Source organism: Barbus barbus, assembly GCF_936440315.1.
Source record: "Barbus barbus genome assembly, chromosome: 19".
Classification (NCBI taxonomy): domain Eukaryota; kingdom Metazoa; phylum Chordata; class Actinopteri; order Cypriniformes; family Cyprinidae; genus Barbus; species Barbus barbus.
The window spans coordinates 27689494-27710542 of NC_136747.1; the positions used below are offsets into that span (position 1 = coordinate 27689494).

At 34.6% G+C, this 21049-nt stretch overlaps 1 protein-coding gene across 1 annotated transcript in view; it reads left to right on the forward strand.

Moving 5' to 3' along the window:
• The first annotated feature begins 12936 nt into the window (after nucleotides 1-12936).
• LOC306884966 (histone deacetylase 9-B-like) overlaps nucleotides 12937-21049 on the forward strand; it is a 33423-nt gene continuing 25310 nt past the window's right edge. The window contains exons 1-2 of the mRNA XM_079441242.1: nucleotides 12937-13258; nucleotides 19569-19783. Coding sequence (XP_079297368.1) covers nucleotides 13168-13258; nucleotides 19569-19783 — 306 coding nt within the window. The 5' untranslated portion in view covers nucleotides 12937-13167. The remainder of the gene's footprint in view (nucleotides 13259-19568; nucleotides 19784-21049) is intronic.

Consider the following 21049-nt stretch of genomic DNA (forward strand, 5'->3'; position numbering starts at 1 on the left):
AACGTAAAAACTAGGACGCACACTCCGGTGCGCTTCTGAGGGAAGGTCACGTGATGGGAAACGCAGGCTCCGATTGGTTCGCGTGATTCTATTACCCCACGAAGCTAGCGATTTCGGCGATTATTATGACTATAATTTATTGATAAAAGTACAACTTGTGAAGTTAGCCTAAATTAAACTTCACTATCAAATAATGTGAGAATGTATGAGTGCATATTTTTTAGTATAGTGCCTCATATAGACTTATATTTATAATATTATCCCTAGCACTTACTATTAGGAACCCGCCTGCGCTGTTGCTGTAGAGTGGGTATACTAGTCAAAAAGTTTTCCTGTAGCGTAACCCGTGATTGGTCAACGTGTGACGACACACCTTTAGCTTTAAATATCTTTGGTAAATTTAAATAGCATCGACGATCTATACATAGTAACATGCTTCGGCTTGTGGAAAAAAAAAATCACATCAAATTAGTTAATAAACCGTGCGTCATTTGAACCCATGATGCTGATCCAGCAATTTTGAGCTCCTCAACATGTGACACAAGCAAACACTGAACGTGTTCTAGCGCACAGCTGGAATAAATGCATTTATTTTCTTTTTCTTTCCTTTTTTTTTCTCTCATAACGTCTAAAGTAGGCTATTCCACAACATGTCACACGGTGTAATCACTGCAATAACACGTTAAGTGGTGAAAAAGCTTTTTTTTTTCATTCTAATGCGTCATGCATTTACCTGTTTCCAGGTGCGCAAAGCCTCTGTCGGGTCCCACTGCATATTTCCAGTCCGTTTCAAAATCCATGTGAGCTTATTCATCATGAGACTTGATTTTATCAGCCCAAGGCAGAAATAACTATCATGTACAGTATTTCCTCCATGACAGTGCCACAACAAGATAAAGACAGGTCGAGCCAGGCAAATGTTCCTCATGACGTCACACTGAATGATCCCAAACAAACTTTGGACCTTATATAGGTTTATGACCATAAGTGAGTACAGAAAAAAAGACCAGGATGATTGAAATACCATAAGTGCAGGGTCATGACCATCTAATTTATTTATTTATTTTTTGATGAATGTGATACTGATAAATGGCTGTTGTTCTGTGGATATGAGCCTACAGACCTGTTTTTTAACTTACACGGTATAAATGATTTAACGAAAACTGAATGCATTAGAATGGTAAAATATACCTACATAAATGCTTTGACTAGGAGACTAGAGACTAGGTTTGTGAACTGTACAAAATATTTATTTTATATTATTATACCCACTTTATTTATTTCCTATCTATCTATCTATCTATCTATCTATCTATCTATCTATCTATCTATCTATCTATCTATCTATCTATCTATCTATCTATCTATCTATCTATCTATCTATCTATCTATCTATCTATCTATCTATATCTATATTTTTCCCAACAATTATGCTTTAGGCGATGCTGATAGTCTAAATGAAATGACAATAAAGCCAAATAAAATTTGCTATGTATGCTATTTTATATTTAGCCTGTATCAAAATTATTTTTATATTTAGCCTATCTGTATCAGAATGCTTTTATTATGTGGATATGATGTATATGTCATAGTGATTGCGTTATGGTCTTTACCCTGTCAGCATGTCTTGAGTAATATAAGGCAGTATAGTGATGTGAGGAACAGTCAGTGTGGGTTATTCTGCTGCATCTCTTCTTCTGTCGCGCTATTCTTAGATCTCGCGTCTGGCTGCTGTGCTCGCGAACGCGCGCGCGCTGAAGATCCGCGGTGCGTTTTTATGAATGAGTGTGTGATCGCCGTCCTTTCTATCGCAGCAGCATCCCACAAACGAAGAGGAACAGAGGGACACTCCTTCAGGTGAGTGCATGTCTCATAGATAGATAGATAGATAGATAGATAGATAGAGAGAGAGAGAGAGAGAGAGAGAGAGAGAGAGTGAGTGAGTGAGCAAGTGAGCGAGTGCACTGTCAAATAATTATTAAATATAATAATTATTGCACCGACTTGAAGCAGATAATTGCTTTTGTGTAAAATAAGGGTCATGTATTTTATGTCACATTGCTCTATGCATGCATGCAATTATGGTATTAATTAGAACAGTTGTTGATATTTTTATCAGTTTTTCCCTCCTTCAATTTAGCATATATAATGGCTTTTAATACAGGTTAGTCAGTTATAGTAAAACATAACGCTAATTATAATGCAGATCTATAAACATTAGAATATTTTTCATGGTTTTCAAGGGGGGCTTGGAGCTCTTGGTAACAGGTAGAGAATATATCCAGCATCGTTTGCTCATAGGACGCATGGGGGACACATCACTGAGCTATAAATAGACCTGACAGCAGCTACACACACACACACAGAGAGAGAGAGAGAGAGAGAGAGAGAATCTGTTTCTCCAGTGCATCTCAGTTGATTGCTGTGCATAGAACATAGGATGCATGCATTTCTGAACTGCATGGCAACTGGGATCAACAGGTTACATCAACAGGTCTGTGCTACTGTCTGCATAGCGCTATTATTGTTCTGCCTATTATAGATTTTTTAGTAAAATATAAAGGGTAAAACAATTATATAAAAAAAACTGCTAAAAAATATCAAAATATCAATAAGAATTGCAAAAAAAAAAAAAAAAAAAAAAAATCTGAAATGTTAGGTATAGGTATGAAAATGATGCACCATCTAATTAAATATGGACAAATTTGCATACATTTCAAGAACAGAAATCTGAACATTAAAGCAAAATTCTTTGTTTTTTTACACAGAGGGGATTTTATACATCTTTTATCACTCTGTAAATCAGAAAATACTGTCAACAGCCATAAGAAAAAAAATCACCATGTTTTTAGGAATAAAATGTTTTATAAAATCAGGTGAATGATAAATGAACAAACCCCTTTAGAATCTTGGTGTATGTAACTGCTGCTGAAATGGATATTTAAACATTAAATAACATTAGTAAATAACGTTAAATAAATATAACATTAAATAATTAACATTAGATCATTAAATCTACTGCTGCAAATAGATATTGTAATAAAATAAATATTTAAATGAGTATTTTGGAAGTCTTTCCACTAGCCCGCAACAACATTTTATAAAAAGCCAAATAGTCCAAAAGATGTTTTTGCCTGTAGTGTCTTGTCTTAAAGGAATAGTTCACCCCAAAATTATTTTTTATTTTTTTATTTTGTATTTATCCTTTATTTTACCAGGATAGTCCCATTGAGATACAAAATCTCTTCTTCTAGGGAGTCCAAAAATGGCAGCACAAAAAGTCTCACAATAAAACAATTACAAACACATAAAACAAACAAATATTTTGCCCTACATTCAGGTGATTACAACACATAAAAAAATAAAAATAAAAAAAACACGGGATTTACTCATAGCAAGTACATGTTTCCTTTAGAGTAGACCATAAAAGGTTTTTTAAAACATTTAAAGAGGGGAGTGTTTCCAGCATAATAACACTCTGCTACTTCCATAACGAGGGAGCAAAAAAAGAGAAGGCAGTTTTGCCGAGCTCTGAATATACTCTTGGAACATTTAAAAGAAGATTAGCAGAAGATCTAGTGCTGTAATTACAAGTGTAAAAGGATAAAAGACTGCAGATATACATTGGTAATTTACCTAACCATGCTTTAGCGATAAACAACAGCATATGCACTTTCCTTCTTTGAAACAAAGAGGACCATACCACCAATTCATACAATATACAATGATGAGTGCGCGAAGAAGAACTCGTCACAAAACATAAAGCAGCATGGTATCCATAGTCCAACTTTTTAAGTGAAGATAAACCTGCATGCATATAGATCACATCACCATAATCTAACACTGAGAGGAAACAACTTTGTATAATTCTTTTTCTTACTTCAAAAGGAAAGTGAAAAAGAACAGTCAATTTTAGTTTAAGCTTTTTTAAAAGTTTTTTAATATGTACATAAAATCCCAGTTTTGTCATCTAACCATATACCCAAGTATTTGTAACAATTTACTCTTTCAATAGATTCTCCTTGTAAAGTTAAAATAGAATGATCTGTTTCAGTTGTGTGCAAAGCATATATTTTGCTTTATTTGAGTTTAAAACCAATTTTAAGTTGGACAATGACAGTTGCAATAACTGAAACGATTCTTGCAAGAGCTCTATGGCTTGATTCACCGAATGTGCTACTGTGTAAATAATTGTGTCATCAGCATATAAATGAACTCTAGCTGAGGCTATCCTACGGCCAATATCATTAATATAAATAGAAAATAAAACTGGTGCTAAAATAGAACCCTGTGGAACACCTTTTATCGTTTTTAGTTTAGTTGAAATAAAATTTTCAACTGAAACACACTGAGTTCTTTCTGACAAATAATTATTGAACCAATTTAGAGCCATTTCACTAAAACCTATACAACTTAGCCTCTGCAATAAAAGTTTATGATCTACAGAGTCAAATGCTTTAGAGAGATCTACAAATAATACTACACAATGTCGTTTATTATCCAAGCATTTAACAATATCATTTGTAACCAGCATAGCTGCTGTAATAGTACTATGACCTGATCTAAAGCCTGATTTAAATACATTTAATTGAAAATTAAATTTATTTTATTTAAAACTGTTTCACTTGATCATTAACAAAAGATTCAATACTTTTGCCAACACAGACAACCTACAAATTGTCCGATTGTTATCCAAAATTGATGGGTCACCACCTTTTAACAAAGGGAGAATGAGTGCTGATTTCCATGCACGAGGAATAACACGAAGTTAAACTCAAGTTAAAAATAGAAGTGACGGGCTCTGCTATAAGATCTGCTGAAATAAAAAATAAAAAAGGTTCTATTTTATCAGACCCTTCTGATTTTTTAATATCCAATTTTGATAGAACTTCCCTTAAATTAATATAGTTGAGGGTCCACTCCAGCCGAAATAAAATGGCTGTTAAAAGCATTTACAATATTCACTTTATCTTTAATTATACTCTCGTTTAATTTCAAATAATCAGGTATAGCTTGGTAGAGTTTTTTTGACCAGAAACTGATTTAATCAATTTCCAAATTTCCAAAGAATTTCTCATTTATCATATTTAAATAATTAGAACTTTTTACAAATTTTGTACAATTATTCCTTATTTTTCTATAATTAATCCAGTCTGTGTGATTATTAGTTTTCTTTGATTTAGCCCATGCAGCATCTCTTTTTTTATATATAAGTGAAGAGATGGATTTATTAAACCAGGGATTATCTATATTTCTCACTTTAAATCTTTTAAAAGGTGCATGGTTATCACATATAGTCAAGAAAATGCTTTTAAAATACTCCCAGGCTAAATAAACTTCAGGTATCTGTGAGACACTGTATAAATCACTATTATAAATATCTTGCAAAAAAAGCTTGCTCATTAAAATATTTAAATTGAGGTTTATCCTTTGGAATCACTAACAATCACTAACATTGTTACAAAAAACACCTACTGCAGAAAATTTATGAGGAGCATTATTTACCGTAGGATTTAGTTGGATCTTCGTGATTTAATCGTGTGGGTAAATTTATCAATTGTTCCAAACTAAAAGAGTCACAGATACTTTTGAAAGGATCAGATATATGTGAAAACCCAGTTTAAGTCCCCGAGTAAAATCATCTCTGATTTAGTCCAGTTATGGAGAAGATCCGTAATAGCTTTACTTGGAGCCGAAGGTGGACGATAACATCCGGCAACGATGATATCAGGACCGTTTAAAAAAAGTACTTTGATTGCCAAAAGCTCAAAGCATTTTGGTTTGCTGATGGAGAGAATACAAGTGCAGTTTAACTTAGACTTAATATAAACTGCAATTCCACCACCTTTTTTTGTGCAGTCCGATCTAAAAACATTATATCCCTGGATCTGTATCATGGAGTCCAAGACTGATTTATTTAACCATGTTTCCGAGAGAACAATTATGTCAGAGTTTGTTGAATCAGCCCATATTCTTAAGTCCATTTTATTCACCAGACTACGGACGTTAAAATGAAAAAAAAAAACCCTGCAAAGCATTACTAGACTTGAACTCATCAGGAGTTTGCGCTGTGCTGGGCCTGGATTAGGATGGATATTGCCCGAAATTAATATAGCAAAAGAAAAACCAACCAGTTTCTGAAACTCACTCTTAGGCCGTCCAAATGTAAAAGAGTTTGTTTCTTCATCAGATTTGGAGAAATGTAGCATTGCATCACTTGCTCAGCAATGGATCCTCTGCAGTGAATGGGTGCCGTCAGAATGAGATTCTAAACAGCTGATAAAAACATCTCAATAATCCACAAGTAATCCACACCACTCCAGTCCACCGATTAACATCTTGAGAAGCAAAAAGATGTGTGTTTGTAAGAAACAAATCCATCATTAATGTGTTTGGAAAAAGTTTCTGTATCAGGAGAGAAATCTGCACAGATCAAGCCAAAACAGCTGTTGGCTGTTACAGTTGGTGTATTTTGATGTGAGAGACAACAGGAGATGGACTTTTTCACTGGAGGAAGTGTACAAGATGTTAACTGATGGACTGGACTGGAGTGGGTAGCTTGTGGATTATTGTGATGTTTTTATCATCTTAGTTTATTTTGCATCTCTAAGTGATTATAACAGTCAGTGTGTTTTGTGTTTATGTCGCTGTTAAAGGACTCACAAGATGCTGTGCACTCTTCATCATTGGTTGGCTTCATGACGAGCTCACCGCTGGATGCAGGTACCTCTCTTTACTGACCTTTTGACCTCTCACACACAAACCAGGTCTGATGGTAGATGTCTCAATAATAGCTTGTTGGCTCACTTTAGACAAGCTTTGGCTGCTTTAGGGAGACCCAAACTGACAGATTCTCTCTGACATGGTGTACATCTGATCATATAATGATACGTTAGATTAAGGTTGATTAACAACTAAGTTGTTATTTCATATTTTTAACTACTTTTTTTATTTATTATTATTCTACAGTGTGAAAAACATAAAGAATGCAATGTGAATCAGTGTAGCTGATATTGTAGTCAGTGTATTGTGTGACAGTCTCGTCCGAGAGGTTTTGAAACAAGTTCATGTGTGTGTGTGTTGAGTGATGCAGATGGTGTGATTGTTTGAGTGATGTCAGCACTGAAAACTTCAGCTTCATATTGGCTCACCCATCCTCGAAGCTCTCAGGGTGGAGACCAGCAACATTCCTCACACACTGACATATGTATGTAGTTCCCTTTACAATCTATTACACAGTAAAACACACACACACACACACAACATTTCTGATTATTACCCATGCTGAAAATAGTTGTGCTGCTGAATGTTTTTTTTTGGAAACCGTGATGCATTTTATTTTTCAGGATTCTTTGATGAATAGAAAGTTCAAAAGAACAGCATTTATTTGAAATAGAATCTTTTGTAACATAATAAATGTCACTTTTGATCAGTTTAATGCATTCCTTATGAACAAAAGTATTAATTTCTTTAAAAAATGACCCCTTTTGAACAGTAGCCCAAGCACACACATCTGGTTTGCATCATATCTCCACCTGCACTATGTAAAAGTCGCATGCACTTGTGTATTTTAGCCTCAAGGAGGCGCTGTTGCAAATGAACCCGCATGTGTTCATGAGCATTTTTTGTGTTCTTGTTTGATTCCTTGTATGTGTCATGAGGTGTGATATGTAGATGGTCTCCATCTAGTGTGTCTGAATTGGTTAGTCTGCCAAAATGCAATTAAAAAGGCAAAATAGGATTTTTTTTGTTGTTGTTGTTGTTGTTATATTAGAGATAATTATGTGCTACCAATCCTTGGATTAAACAAGTAATGCAGTGACATCATGTGACAACAATGTAGCTGCTGTTTGAAATGTTTATCATTACATAATGCATAGTTTGCATGTATTTTAGGTCTGAAATATACTCCTATCTACACAAATAGAGTACATAATGCCAGAGTAACACATTGATTATAGTGCATAATGCAGTTTTAATACAGTTGTATTCTGCTCCAAACACACTCTGTGGTCTTTATAGATAGAACAGGCTGTTTTGCTGCCGTGGTTATTTTTATCTGTCCCCTTTTGCCTTGGGAGTGTCTGTTTCGACCTGTGCAGATGACCTATTTTACAACACTGCCATTGTTTTGTCTGGAGAGGAAAAGCAGGAAAGCTATAGGTCTGTGTGTGTGTGTGTGTGTGTGTGTTCAAGAGTTAAGCAATCAGTACAAGCAACAATGATGTACTGTATTATTAAAAGAGCATGCACTTATTAACTAGAAAGTTAGTAAATGCATTCATTTTCACAAGAAAGTGGTGTTTGTCCGAGCAAAATTCACAGGCGCAATGCTAAAGTGTTGCATGTTTTGACATGCGGTTGCTAGGGTGTGCTGGTTGGTTGCTAAGGTGCCAGGTGATGCATGCTTTAGCAAACTGCACTAAAACTGCTTGGGAAAACAGAGCTGTGATGGCATTTGCAGCCACAGAGGAACTTCATCTCTCTCACACATTAGGAATGTCTCGCTCCTGGGAATTGTGCTTTTTCTGGATTACAAAAAGATTTCCTCCGTTTCCTAATTCATTCGGCAGGCCTGAGGGTACTCCACGTCATTAACCAGTGTTTTACGTGGTATTTTTCTTCTGAACTGGCTGATTGTCAGGTGTTTTCCCCACAGAGCGCTTTAGCTGTGCTTTCATGATGTTGTTTAAAGAATTGGATCAGATCTGAAATCAGATTTGGAGTTTTGTGAAGAGGGAGAAACTGGGAAAGAGATTCAAAGGGTCATCAGGAGAGAATTATATATATATATTTATATTTATATATATACATATACACACACACACACACACACACACACACACACACACACACACACACACACACACACCATAACCAGTCTTTTTTGTAAGTCTCTTGTTATGCTATATTATGACCAAATTTTGGTTTCAATCAGCTTGTTTTCTTTTAATTAGCACAGGTACACAACCTGAAAATAAGTTGATAAAAAGATTGAATCTAATATTCAATAATAATAAAGCATAATGAGTAGTGTATAAGCAATTTTTGGTAGGCTGGTCATTTTTGATCAGGAACACCATAAGCGAAACAAAACAAATAAATAAATATAATAATAATATTAATAAATATGAATGTTTTTGTGATTAAAATGATTTATTATTGAAATTAATGAATTATTTTTAAATTTTGAATCATGAATTGCAATAATGAGATTTTTTCTTTTTGAAGTAGGCAAAATGAAAATGTTTAGCATTACAGTAACAAGAATGTGTTTTTTGTATTACCTTAATGCTGCTAAAAGCTGACAAAAATAAAAAAAAAATCCCCAAAGATATTAAAGACTCACTTTGTGCTCAGGTGAAAGATTTATACTCATCCGTTTGTCTGATATTATTCTTACAGAATGAAAATGATCCTCCTCTTTGTATCGTCCATCTCTGACATGCAATAGCAAATCATGTTTCACAGCTGTGACGTAAACTAAAGGCTTTTGGCTTTTAAAAAGGTCCTTTCATAACATATCTTCCACCACAATTTAATGTTTTCATAGGAAATGCATCAAATTCATCAGATTTTAATCTGAGTGTCCTGTTGCAGATGGAAAATCAAGGAGTTGTTTGTTTGTTTACTGAGGAAGCTTTAGGAAACAGGAAGGTGCACTGCTTATCTGCCTTTGAAACGGGTCTGTGTGCTGCTAATGCTTTTACTGAGATTAAACCGCTGAGAGAGACAGGTGAAGATGAGACGAGACAGAGCGTCTGAAAGCAGATAACAGCTAAGATCAAACTGAAGAAAAACACACAGTGACAGAAAGACTGTCCACAACAACAACACAGAGAAACTCAGAGACAGATAGAGAGAGAGATTCAAAGGGTCAGAGGAGGAGGAGGAGGAGGGAAAAACACTCAAGAAACACGTCTGGATCGTATTTTACTTGAAGATCAAAGGAAAGACATCAAGATATTTGAAAAATGTAATTTAAAAAAGAACAAGAAAATGAACTATATTTTAAGACCCAATTTATATTAGAAAAAAAAAATGTCATTTTACTATTTGCATTGCAATTTATTGTTTTACTTTTATTTCATTAGATTTACATTTAAATTAAAATTATACTTTAAATCGACGCAGTATTTTGCTTTGCAGCAATGACAAATCTCTTTCACTCAATTTATTTTAAAATGACAAAAATTAAAAGAAATAATTTGAAAATTTGAATAAATATAAAATATCAGTAAATAAATCCAATTATACTTTTTGTTTATTGACGCCATGCAAAATGCACTACACACACACATTTCTTCACAAATGATCATTTTCATTCATTCATTGTGATAAACTTTGATATATTGCTTCAATTAAGTACAAAAGTTTAAAAAAATTACAATAAAATTAAATACAATACAAAAAGTACAAGTATATTAATATTTATATTGTTGTCATTTTAGTCATTTTACAATAATGAAAATAATTACTATAATGAGCTTTTTTCTTGTTGAAGTAAATGAAAATGCTATTTTCAGCATTAAAATGACATTCATATTTTTCATTTAAAATGTAATTTAATGTAGTTTACGTAATTGTACAATTTTCTTTTTGAAGTAATTAAAAATATTTTCCAGCACTAAAGTGACATTCATATTTTTGATTTTAAAATGATTTTCATTTCATTTAATTTGAGTTTAAAATAAACTACGAGAATGAAAATTTGCTGCAATGTGAAAAATGTTGCTATATCACATTATTTATTTGAATTATCACTTCAAACATTTTAGCTGAATATATTTCATTTTGATAAAGTAAATTATAAAAATGGTTAATTAAACATTACAATAAGTAAAATGACATTAATATTTAAATTTTAATCAGTCAATTTTTCAATTATTGTAAAATTATTGAACAATTGACTGATTAAAACTAAAATGACAAAATTACAATAAAATTAAAATGAAATACACAGCAACACACCTACATCACACAGTTTGCTAAATAGTAAATTTTCTGGCCAAACCCACATTTTGTTAAATAAATACAAACTCTACATTTCAAAATGCTGAATACCTTTTTCTTCATATAAAAACACAGCAAGCTTGATTCAAAATCGAGTCCTTCGGTCAAAACAGCACTGGTTTTCTATCCAACAGGAACATGTATAGTTATTTATAGTGCATAGACTGTCAAAATGCTAACAATTAATGGCTTTACAAAAACTGCATTACTTATCATGTCTCAGTTCGACCTGTGTAGAACATACAAAATGAGATCCATTAAAAAATAGAACAACAATAATAATAATAATTCAGCCAGCAACATCATTTTTGTGTGTTAGAGTAGATTCATTTTAGATAGTACATGTACAGCATAGTGAAGGATCATCAGCACTTTATGGAATGTAAAAGAAAAGCGACAGAATTGCAGCAGTAAAGGCTTTACTGGCAAAATTAAATTGCCGTCAGTGATTAAAAAAACAGAAAAAAAACTTTAAATGAATATACTGATATGTTTTCAATTTTCGGTTTTCTCTGTATAGATGTGTCAGTTATGATGGACAATGCATTGTTATGAATGTTTTACAATTGTTCAGGCTGAATATAGCCTGCGGTAAGAAACTGTTCTTGTGGCTGTTCTGGTGGTATATCGCTGACCAGAAGGCAACGGTTCAAAGAGAGAGTGGGCAGGGTGTGTGGGGTCCAAAGTGATTTTCTTAGCCCTTTTCCTCACTCTTGATATCTAAAAATCTTGAAGGCTGGGCAGGGGGGCACAAATATTCCTCTCAGCAGTCCTGACTGTCTGCTGTAGTCTCCTGATGTCTGATTTGGTAGCTGAACCAAACCAGACTGGTCCAACTACCCCTCTTCCTAGTCCATCTTGTCCTCTGCCTTGTCCAACTCTCCTTCCTCCAAACATTTTCTTTCTTTTTATGCTTCTCTGTGTCGTTCTGTATTGTTTTGAACAAAACCAATCCAGAGAGTGCCTTTTTATTGTGCATGGCCATGTATGGAAAGACTTGGAATTATTAATTAAAACTGGAATCAGATTATTCTCAATTATTAGTAATTAAAAATAATTCTTAGCAGCACTTTTAAGCTGCTTTTGTTGCAGAAGTAGAGGCTTTACACTATATTTAAGGTTTGGAACATTAGGTCTTCATTTCTGTCATGCTGTGTTTAAGCATTTGTAAAAAAAGATGAGAAAGATCCATGATTTTTGGTATGGGGTTTGATTTGATTTGATTTATTAGACAGTAAAAAATAAATAAATGCATAACATGAAGTCATCACAATGACATTATACATTAATCAGAACTGTCGAGGATAACACAAGAAAGTTAAAAACTTATTTCCATTGTGGTCCTCTTGAAAAGTAAGCTTGAAAAGAACATTTAAGCATTTTAGAAATGTGTTAATTGATTGAATATTGTGTGAAAACAACGTGAAGTGTTATTGGTATGGTCACAACGGATGGATGTTGTATTAATTGTGTTTAGAGTTTTGAAAATGTGACTACAGATTGGATAAAGGGATGTTAGCAATTGAAAAAAACTGTAATAAGGAGATTTTTTTCTTTTTAAAGTAAACGAATGTTGTTTTGCAGTAAGAACAATTTTTTGTCACAGTCTTGAGAATTCAGCGTTAAATGTGCTTAATTGTCATGAAAACTATATCCCAACGCTTTTCAGGCTTCATTTTCTTTCCCTAGATTGGTATTTCTTTCCTCTGGTTTTGTGGTGAAACTGGAGCTGGTGGTTTGTTCGTGCGATTCACCCATGCAGAGATAAATGAAAGGAGAAAGAGAGAGCGCAGGGAAGAGATGAAGGCAGACAGCTGTGTTTTTGTGTTGCTATTTTGAGCGTCTGGCCGCTGCTCTACTCCCCTGGTCTGGCCCGGCCTATTTCTGTCCTGGGCTGGTCCTGCTGCTATTCTTGGCAACTGAGAGAGAGAGAGAGAGAGGCAGCGCGGTTAGGAAGAGTAACAGAGAGAGAAAGCGTGAGCCAGAGCTGCTTCAGTTTCCTGTGCAGAGGTTGAGAGGCAGTTGTGACGTCTCCTCGCTCATCTACCTGATGAAACCCAGCAGGGACGGCTAGAGGAACAGACAGAGAAACGCCAAGGACTCTGCACAGGACAGGACCGGAGCAGAGGACGCTGGGCCGCTGAAGCTCCAGTTATGCTGCAGACCATTTATGAATCTGACTCCAGCATCAGTGCAGAGTGGAGGAGGAGACGCCTGGACTCTCACAGCGTGGCCATCGCTTCAGGTACAGTCTGTCAGGTACTACGAGAGAAACTTCTGATGCAACGCTGCAATGTTTGTTGATGTTCAGTTTAGAGCTGTTTGTCAGAAGCCAGTCTCCATTTGCTCTGAACGACACGGTAGTATTTTTTGTCTTGTTTTCTAGTACAAGTATCAAAACATTCTTAAATCAAGATACATTTACTCGAGAAGCAAAGTTTTCTGAAAAATCTGTCAAATTCAAGTGAGTTTGAATGAAGTTAAATATTCTTACCCCATCGGCAGATATTTTTTGTCTTGTTTTAAGTATAAACGTTTTGGTTTTTAAATGTTTTTATTTCTCCTGAGGAATTTTAGAAGATACCTCAAGGCTTATTTGTAACTGAAACAAATGTTTAAATTATAAAAATGTATGTAATTTTATGTTTTGCATGGTATTTTATTTTATTATTGAAACTAAAATTCAAATCAAAATAAATTGAATTCATTGCAAATTTTTGTATTTTATAATTTAAGTGATATAAATGTTTTTGACATTGCAGTAATGCAAATTCAAATTTTTCAGATTTATCAAAGAAAATCAATCACACAGTGTAAGATAAACAACTGAGACATTGAGGAGATCTCCTTCTTACGGGCAGGTGTCAAATGTGAGGAAGAGCTCAAACGTTGCTCAGGAGAGTTTCATAGTCTCTTGTCAGATGTTTCTCTTAAAATTCCCTATAGGAGAAATGAAAAAAGACACAAATAAATGTTAAAGTGAGAGTATGAGAGTTATAACATGAACACGGAGCAGCTCACATCATTTGATGAGAAACTTCAGTGATAAAGAACAAAAAGTTGAGGTTAGATTTGACTTAAAATAATAAAATAAGATAAAGTACAATACAAAAAGTACATTTAGCGTGTGTTATATTATAATAATTTATTTTAAAACTACTCAAATGTAATTACAAGTAATGAGAAGGACAATTTTGATTAGTGCAATGTAAAAAACTTTGATATACTGCAATATAAAAAGTCAAATTATATCACTATTAATCATTTTAAAATGTATTTTATTTGCATCATTTACAAATCAGCCTTGTTTCTGTTTGGAGAAATTAAAAAAGGATAAATAGTTGTGTAGTAAGAGAACAGAGAACGAATGTGGAGAGCAGCTCTTGAGAGACGTGAGGAGAAGAGTTTGAGTTGGTATGGAGGTCTCTGCTGTATTTGTGATGTGAGTTATGGGGAATTTCACATCAGAGTGTGTGTGTGGATGATTCAACAGCTCTTAACCAGGTCAAATCTATATCCAGACGTCACAGACAGTTTCATCATTTGTTTCATCTCATTGTTCGCTTTTACAAAAGCAAGTGACTCACATCAAATGAATGGCGGCAGGTTTTTTCATCCTGTTACTCAGGCCTTTTACAGCTCAACCTCTCTGAAATCCAGCTGCAGGTGTCTCATCTCAGATCAGCATATCCTCATAAAGCTTGATTCATTTAATGAAGCTGGGCTCAAACAAACTGTTTTGGCATGTTAGCTTACTTACTGAATACTCTGAAGTATATACTGCATACAAACTATTAAAAACACACATATAGCAGTCTGAATTTTGCAATGATAATCATTTGAATCAGTTGCTTGCTAAATTGTCACATTACCTCAATAGTTTGTGAATTTTATTAAAAGAGTGCCAGTTATTTTGCATTTTTAATGCTTTTTTATTTTTTTATTTTTTATGCAAAACCATCTTAACTTTTGGCGGTCCGGTTAAAAATGAGCCAAGCATGGGATATTAATAGATTGGTGTTACTTCTGGTTCATTCATCACACTGGAAGGTCAAGCTGAGCGCATTGCATTGTGGGACACTGTATCTTATGCATTGTGCTCTGTTATATATTACAGGTTTTTGCAACGGTTTATGCTTAAAACAAGAAAAAATATCTGGCAATGGGGTCAGAAAAATAAACAGAATTCAAAGGGAAAACAAGATTATAATCTCATTGACAGATGATGGCGATTTTATTTATTTATTTAAAAAAGGCTTGATGCCATTTTCCTTATCAAATAAATGTATATCTTCATTTAAGAATTTTAGATACTTGAAAAGGAAAACAAGACAAAAATACTTCTGGCACTGTGCAGTAAGAGTAATACGGTAGTATGCTTCCAGAAATAGCGATTGATTATTGAGTCTAGCAGCTTGTCACTCATCTGTTAACAGTGCAGTGATGTGATCTTTACTCTGTTTTTAGCATGTGTTGTCTATGAGGAGTTGAGTCTCTCAGACATTCCTCCAAGTGTGTGTGTCTGTGTCCCATTTAGCATATTTCTACTATGCGCTGAAATTATGGCTGTGAAAAAAAAGACCTCGTTGTCACAATCAATTAGCCTACTTTTGAACTTGCATTCTTTGCAAAGTGATTATTTTCATGAAAAGTGAGCTGGAGGCACAAACTGTAATCTAGCACACTATTTAGCATGGACAGTATGCAAATTGGGACACAACCAGTGAATTAAGCACAATAAACCACTGTTCAAATGCTTGAGGTCAGTAAGATTTTTACCTTTCTTTGAAAGAAGTCTCTTCTGCTCACCAAGGCTGCATTTATTTGATCAAAAATACAGTAAAAACAGCAAATCTGTGAAATAATATTGCAATTGAAAATAGCTTATTTTCTATGTGAATATCTGTTCAAATGTAATTGATTTCTGTGATCAAAGCTGAATTATTCACATGATCCTTCAGAAATCAGTCTAATATACTGATTTGCTGCTCAAGAAACATTTCTGATTATTATCAGTGTTGAAAACAGTTGTGCTGCCAAATATTTTTTGTGGAAACTCTGATACATTTTATTTTTCAGGATTCTTTGATGAACAGAAAGTAAAAAAAACAGCATTTATATAAAAATGGAAATCATTTGTAACGTTACTTTTAATGAATAAAAGCATTGATTTTGAACACTAAACCTCTGAATGGTAGTGTATTGTCAGGTCTAATCAGGGTTTAGCGGATGGATGCGTGTTTACTTCATACTTGATTTGTCGTTTCTAAGAAAGCTCTTTTGACAAGTGTTGTGTTGTGCTCAGGTGTGTTTGTGCGCGGCGTCCCGCTTTAGGAATGGCGTGAGAGGGCAGTTATTTACCCCTCTGTGCCTCTGCGCTCCGTTACTGCCCGCGGCTGCATGTTGAACGTTCTGGCCTCTTGACTTCAAGCTCGACTATTCTTAGCCGCCGTATTTTAGGCTTAAGGCATTAGGATGCTAAGATTAGCCCCGGTTATCATTCCGTCTGAGCTAACTCCTCACATAACTACATACTGGAAGGCTTTATTTATAATGCACACTCTTTTTTCTGTTTTTGAATAACAGCAGGAGAAAAAAACATGAGCTTTTGAAAGTCAGAGAGTTGCATCTCGGCTCTATTATTGCATTCCGAGCACATGCTGCATTATTTTTGGTGTCGATTGACACCTTTGGCCAGTGTTGTGGTTCTGTTTTGGTGGTCTGTGCTTTTTGCGACCTGTGTATTCTGGGCCGGGGGCCCGATGGAGTCTCTGTGGCGAGAGATGGTTTCACAACGCCACGGCTTTTATTTCAACATCCGAACGTGGACGTGATGCCGATATTCTGAGTCAAATGCAACTGTCGCCTCTTACATAGTTACCCTCATAACCTCCCATCAAAGAATAACTGTGTGCGACCAGAGGAAGGTTTCATTGCAGCCAGGATACCTCAGGAGACTTCATGGAGAGCTCGGTCAGCTATTTAAGAATCAACTTTGTCTCAGATGTTTCGCCTAATTCTTGAGGACAAATAAAAATAATCTCAAACGAGAGAATTATTGACATACTGTAAGAGTATGGAGATACAGTATGAAATGAATGAGTTCATATTGAGATTTCTGATGTTAGATTTCCGACTTGTCAAATCTGAGCACATCATTGAGATCTCTTCTGTATGGAAGCCCAATTCCCTCCACATAAGGAAAAACAACAACATGATGTGGTAAATCATAAGTGACAGAAAAAGTCAAAAATGTTTGAAAGTTAGTTTTCTCTCATTTTTTCTCTCTTTTTATCTCATAGGTCATAATTTTGAGATATAAAATTTGAAATGATGACATATTAAGTCTTAATTATAAGATAAAAAGTCACAATTATGAGATACAAAGTATAACATATGACATACTAATTCATAATTATGAGATAAAAGTTGAAATTATGACATACAGAGTCTTATAACTGTTTTTTTTTTTACTTTTTTGATAAAAAGTCAAAATCATGACATTAGGTCATAATTATGAGATAAAAAGTCACTATGAAATAAAAAGTCAAAATTACAACATACTAAGTCATAATTATGATATAAAAAGTGTACCATAACAAGTGATAAAAATATGACATTAAAAGTCCCAATTATGAGATAAAAAGTAATAATTATAACAGTCATTGTAATAATTATGAGATAAAAAGTAAAAATTATGATATACTAAGACATTACGATATAAAAAGTAAAAAATTATGACATACTACGTCAGAATTATGACATGAAAGGTCAAAATAATGTCAACTTTTTTGTCAATCTTCACTTTAAGTCATAATTTTGACATTTTTCTCATAATGTTTATGTCATAATCTTAACTTTTCAGTTTACGGAGGTCTTTTCTTCACAAGAAACAATTGAGAATCTGATATACTGACATACTGATACTAAAAGAGATTTGTTTGTGGGCCTGATGAAGAACGCCAGAGGAAAGCACATGCACTAATAGTTTTATTAGTGAGGAGTTTGTTTCGGGCAGCAGATTAAGGGCATGTTTACGAGTGAGTTTTTACAGCACAGCTTTTTTAGGGCACGAGGCCAGATCATTCTCTCTACACACACACACACACACACACACACACACACACACACACACACACACACACAAACACAACACACATACACGCCAAACGCCTTTCCTTTTCTCACTGTTTCGTTCACATTAGTATAAATACATTAAGTGCAGCTCAAACGTATCAGTCACATGCTGTCTCGCTTTAGACTGAGCTCAAATAAGATTTGGGCCTCGAACGGGAGGTTGTTGAAATACCTCCGTGTTTATGCTCGAGGCATTTGAAATAGACCCCATAAAAAGACCCTCCCTGTAGATTATGCCTCTAATTGCCCTTGGGTTTATTTAAAGACCCAAAGAAGGGTTTAATTGGTTTTTTGATGAAGCTAACACTGCGATCCTTCATTTCTGACACAACCAGTTTGCAATCTGTATGAGTATTAAATCTGGGGTATTTATACAGCATTTGTTGTGAATGCAAACTTACGAGCTCAGTTTCGCACATTGCACACTGAAATCTGTCGGAACACAATTCATAATGCAATGCAAGTTTGTGTATGTGATCGTAAACTCTTTCTTTTAGGTCATGGTGGAGCAACACTTTGAAGAGAAGCTTGATGAGCAATTTAGTTAAAGTTAGTTAAACTGCTGACAATGTTTACCAGAAGGTTGTTTTAGATGAAAATATTTGAGAAGCTAATTTAAACTGTGAAGTAGCCTGGGAAGCTACTGTTTCAAACTAGCTTTAAAGTATTAATCTGCAGTCAAAAGTGCTTATAGCTACATTAATAGGCAATTCTTTAAGTGGGCGATATATTTTACTGTTCAAATGTTTGGGGTTAGTAAAATCTTTTGAAAGACATTAACACTTTTATTCAGTAAGGATGCAGTAAATTGACAGTAAAGATATTTATAATATTATAAAAGATTTCTATTTCCGATAAATGCTGTTCTTTTGAACTTTGTTAATAAAATGTATCTCAAAAAATATTTGGTAGCACAACTGTTTTCAACATTGATAATAATCAGAAATGTTTGTTGAGCAGTAAATCAGTATATTAGAATGATTTCTGAAGATCATGTGACACTGAAGACTGGAGTAATAATGCTGAAATTTCAGCTGCGCATCACAGAAATAAATGTAATTTTACTATATATTCACATAGAAAACAGTTATTTTAAATCGAAAAAATATTTAACAATATTACTGATTTTACTGTATTTTGGATCAAATAAATGCAGCCTTGGTGAGCAAAGGAGTCATCTTTCAAAAACATCAACAAATTTTACTGACCACAAACTTTTGAACGGTAGTATACATTTTTTTTTTTTTTTACAGTATTTGGCAGGATTTATGTCAAATCAAACAGGGATTCAAACAAATCAGAGAACCAGTTCTTGATCTGAACAAACTAGTTGACTAAAATTAATCAAAAGTGTGGCTGGAAAAGAAAACAATCCAATCTGAAAATATTCCATGAAATCTTGTCTCTCTCTCTCTCAGATTCAGAGGTGTTGTTGACGGTGGGCAGTACGTCGGAGATCGGTATGTTGGACTGGGACCGTGACTCAGATGAATGGGAGAAGCAGTTACAGCGTGAGCTGCTTCTGATCCAGAGACAGCAGCAGATCCAAAAACAGCTGCTCATCTCCGAGTTCCAGAAACAGCATCAGAACCTGCTGAGACAACATCAGGCCCAGCTCGAGGAGCACATCAAGGTACAAGCCTTCATTCAACGTGACCCCAGATGGAAAAACATGCAAATGCAGCACAAACTGCAAAGAAATGTTAAGTATGCAATTATCATATGTTTAGAAAGTATCATCGTGAACGCTGAATCTAATGAGAGAAATCACCAAGCCAGACAGTCAAACTCAAATCAAGACGCTGTTTGTGTCAGATATTTGTAGATCGGAAGAAGCTGATCCTCCTATATGAAGCAGGTCAGTGTGGCCTAAGGTCACTTGGCTGACCTGCAGGAAAGAGCAGCTCTGTGCTTAATCGCATTACTCCAGTGTGTGTGTGAAGCAGTGCGAAGTGAGTGAAGTGTGTTTTGTGGGTATACAAATTCTAAAAATTACAAGTAAATTTCATAAATAATTAAAAAGAAACAGCAAGTATAGCAACATTAATTAAACTTTTTTTAATTTGTTTAATTTATAAATTCAGTGTGGATGCTGACTGGTCACTCTAAAGATGTAAAGTAATGGTCATCTGGACTTAAATGCTGCAGTATTTCTCTTTATTTTCAATGACTTGTGAAGGACTGGTTCACCCAAAAATGAAGAGTTGCTGGATATGTCCTCACCCTCAAGCCATCCAGGATGTAGATGAGTTTGTTTCTTCATCAGATTTGGAGAAATGTAGCATTCCACTCGCTCACCAATGGATGCTCTGCAGTGAATGGGTGCCGTCAGAATGAGAGTCCAAATAGATGATAAAAACATCACAATAATCCACAAGTAATCCACACCACTCCAGTCCATCAGTTAATGTCTTGAGAAGTGAAAAGATGCGTGTTTGTAAGAAACAAATCCATCATTAAGAAGTTTTAACTTCAAACCATTGCTTCCTGCTGAAATATGAGTCCATAATAAGTTAAACGTCTTGATGGATTTGTTTCTTTTGGTTCTCAAGTCAAGTCACCTTCATTTATATAGTGCTTTTTACAATGTAAATTGTGTCAAAGCAACTGCACAATATCAAAAAAGGAAAATAGTGTGTCAATAATGTAAAATGAAAAGATTAAAAAAAAAGATTTTCAGTAAAAGACATTTCATTATTGAATTCAGTGAAGTCATCATCCAGCTCAGTTCAGTTTAAATAGTGTCTTTGCAATCAGGTCGACGATATCGCTGGAAATGAAGTGTCCCCAACTAAGCAAGCCAGAGGCGACAGCGGCAAGGAACCAAAACTCCATCGGTGACAGAATGGAGAAAAAAACCTTGGGAGAAACCAGGCTCAGTCGGGGGGCCAGTTCTCCT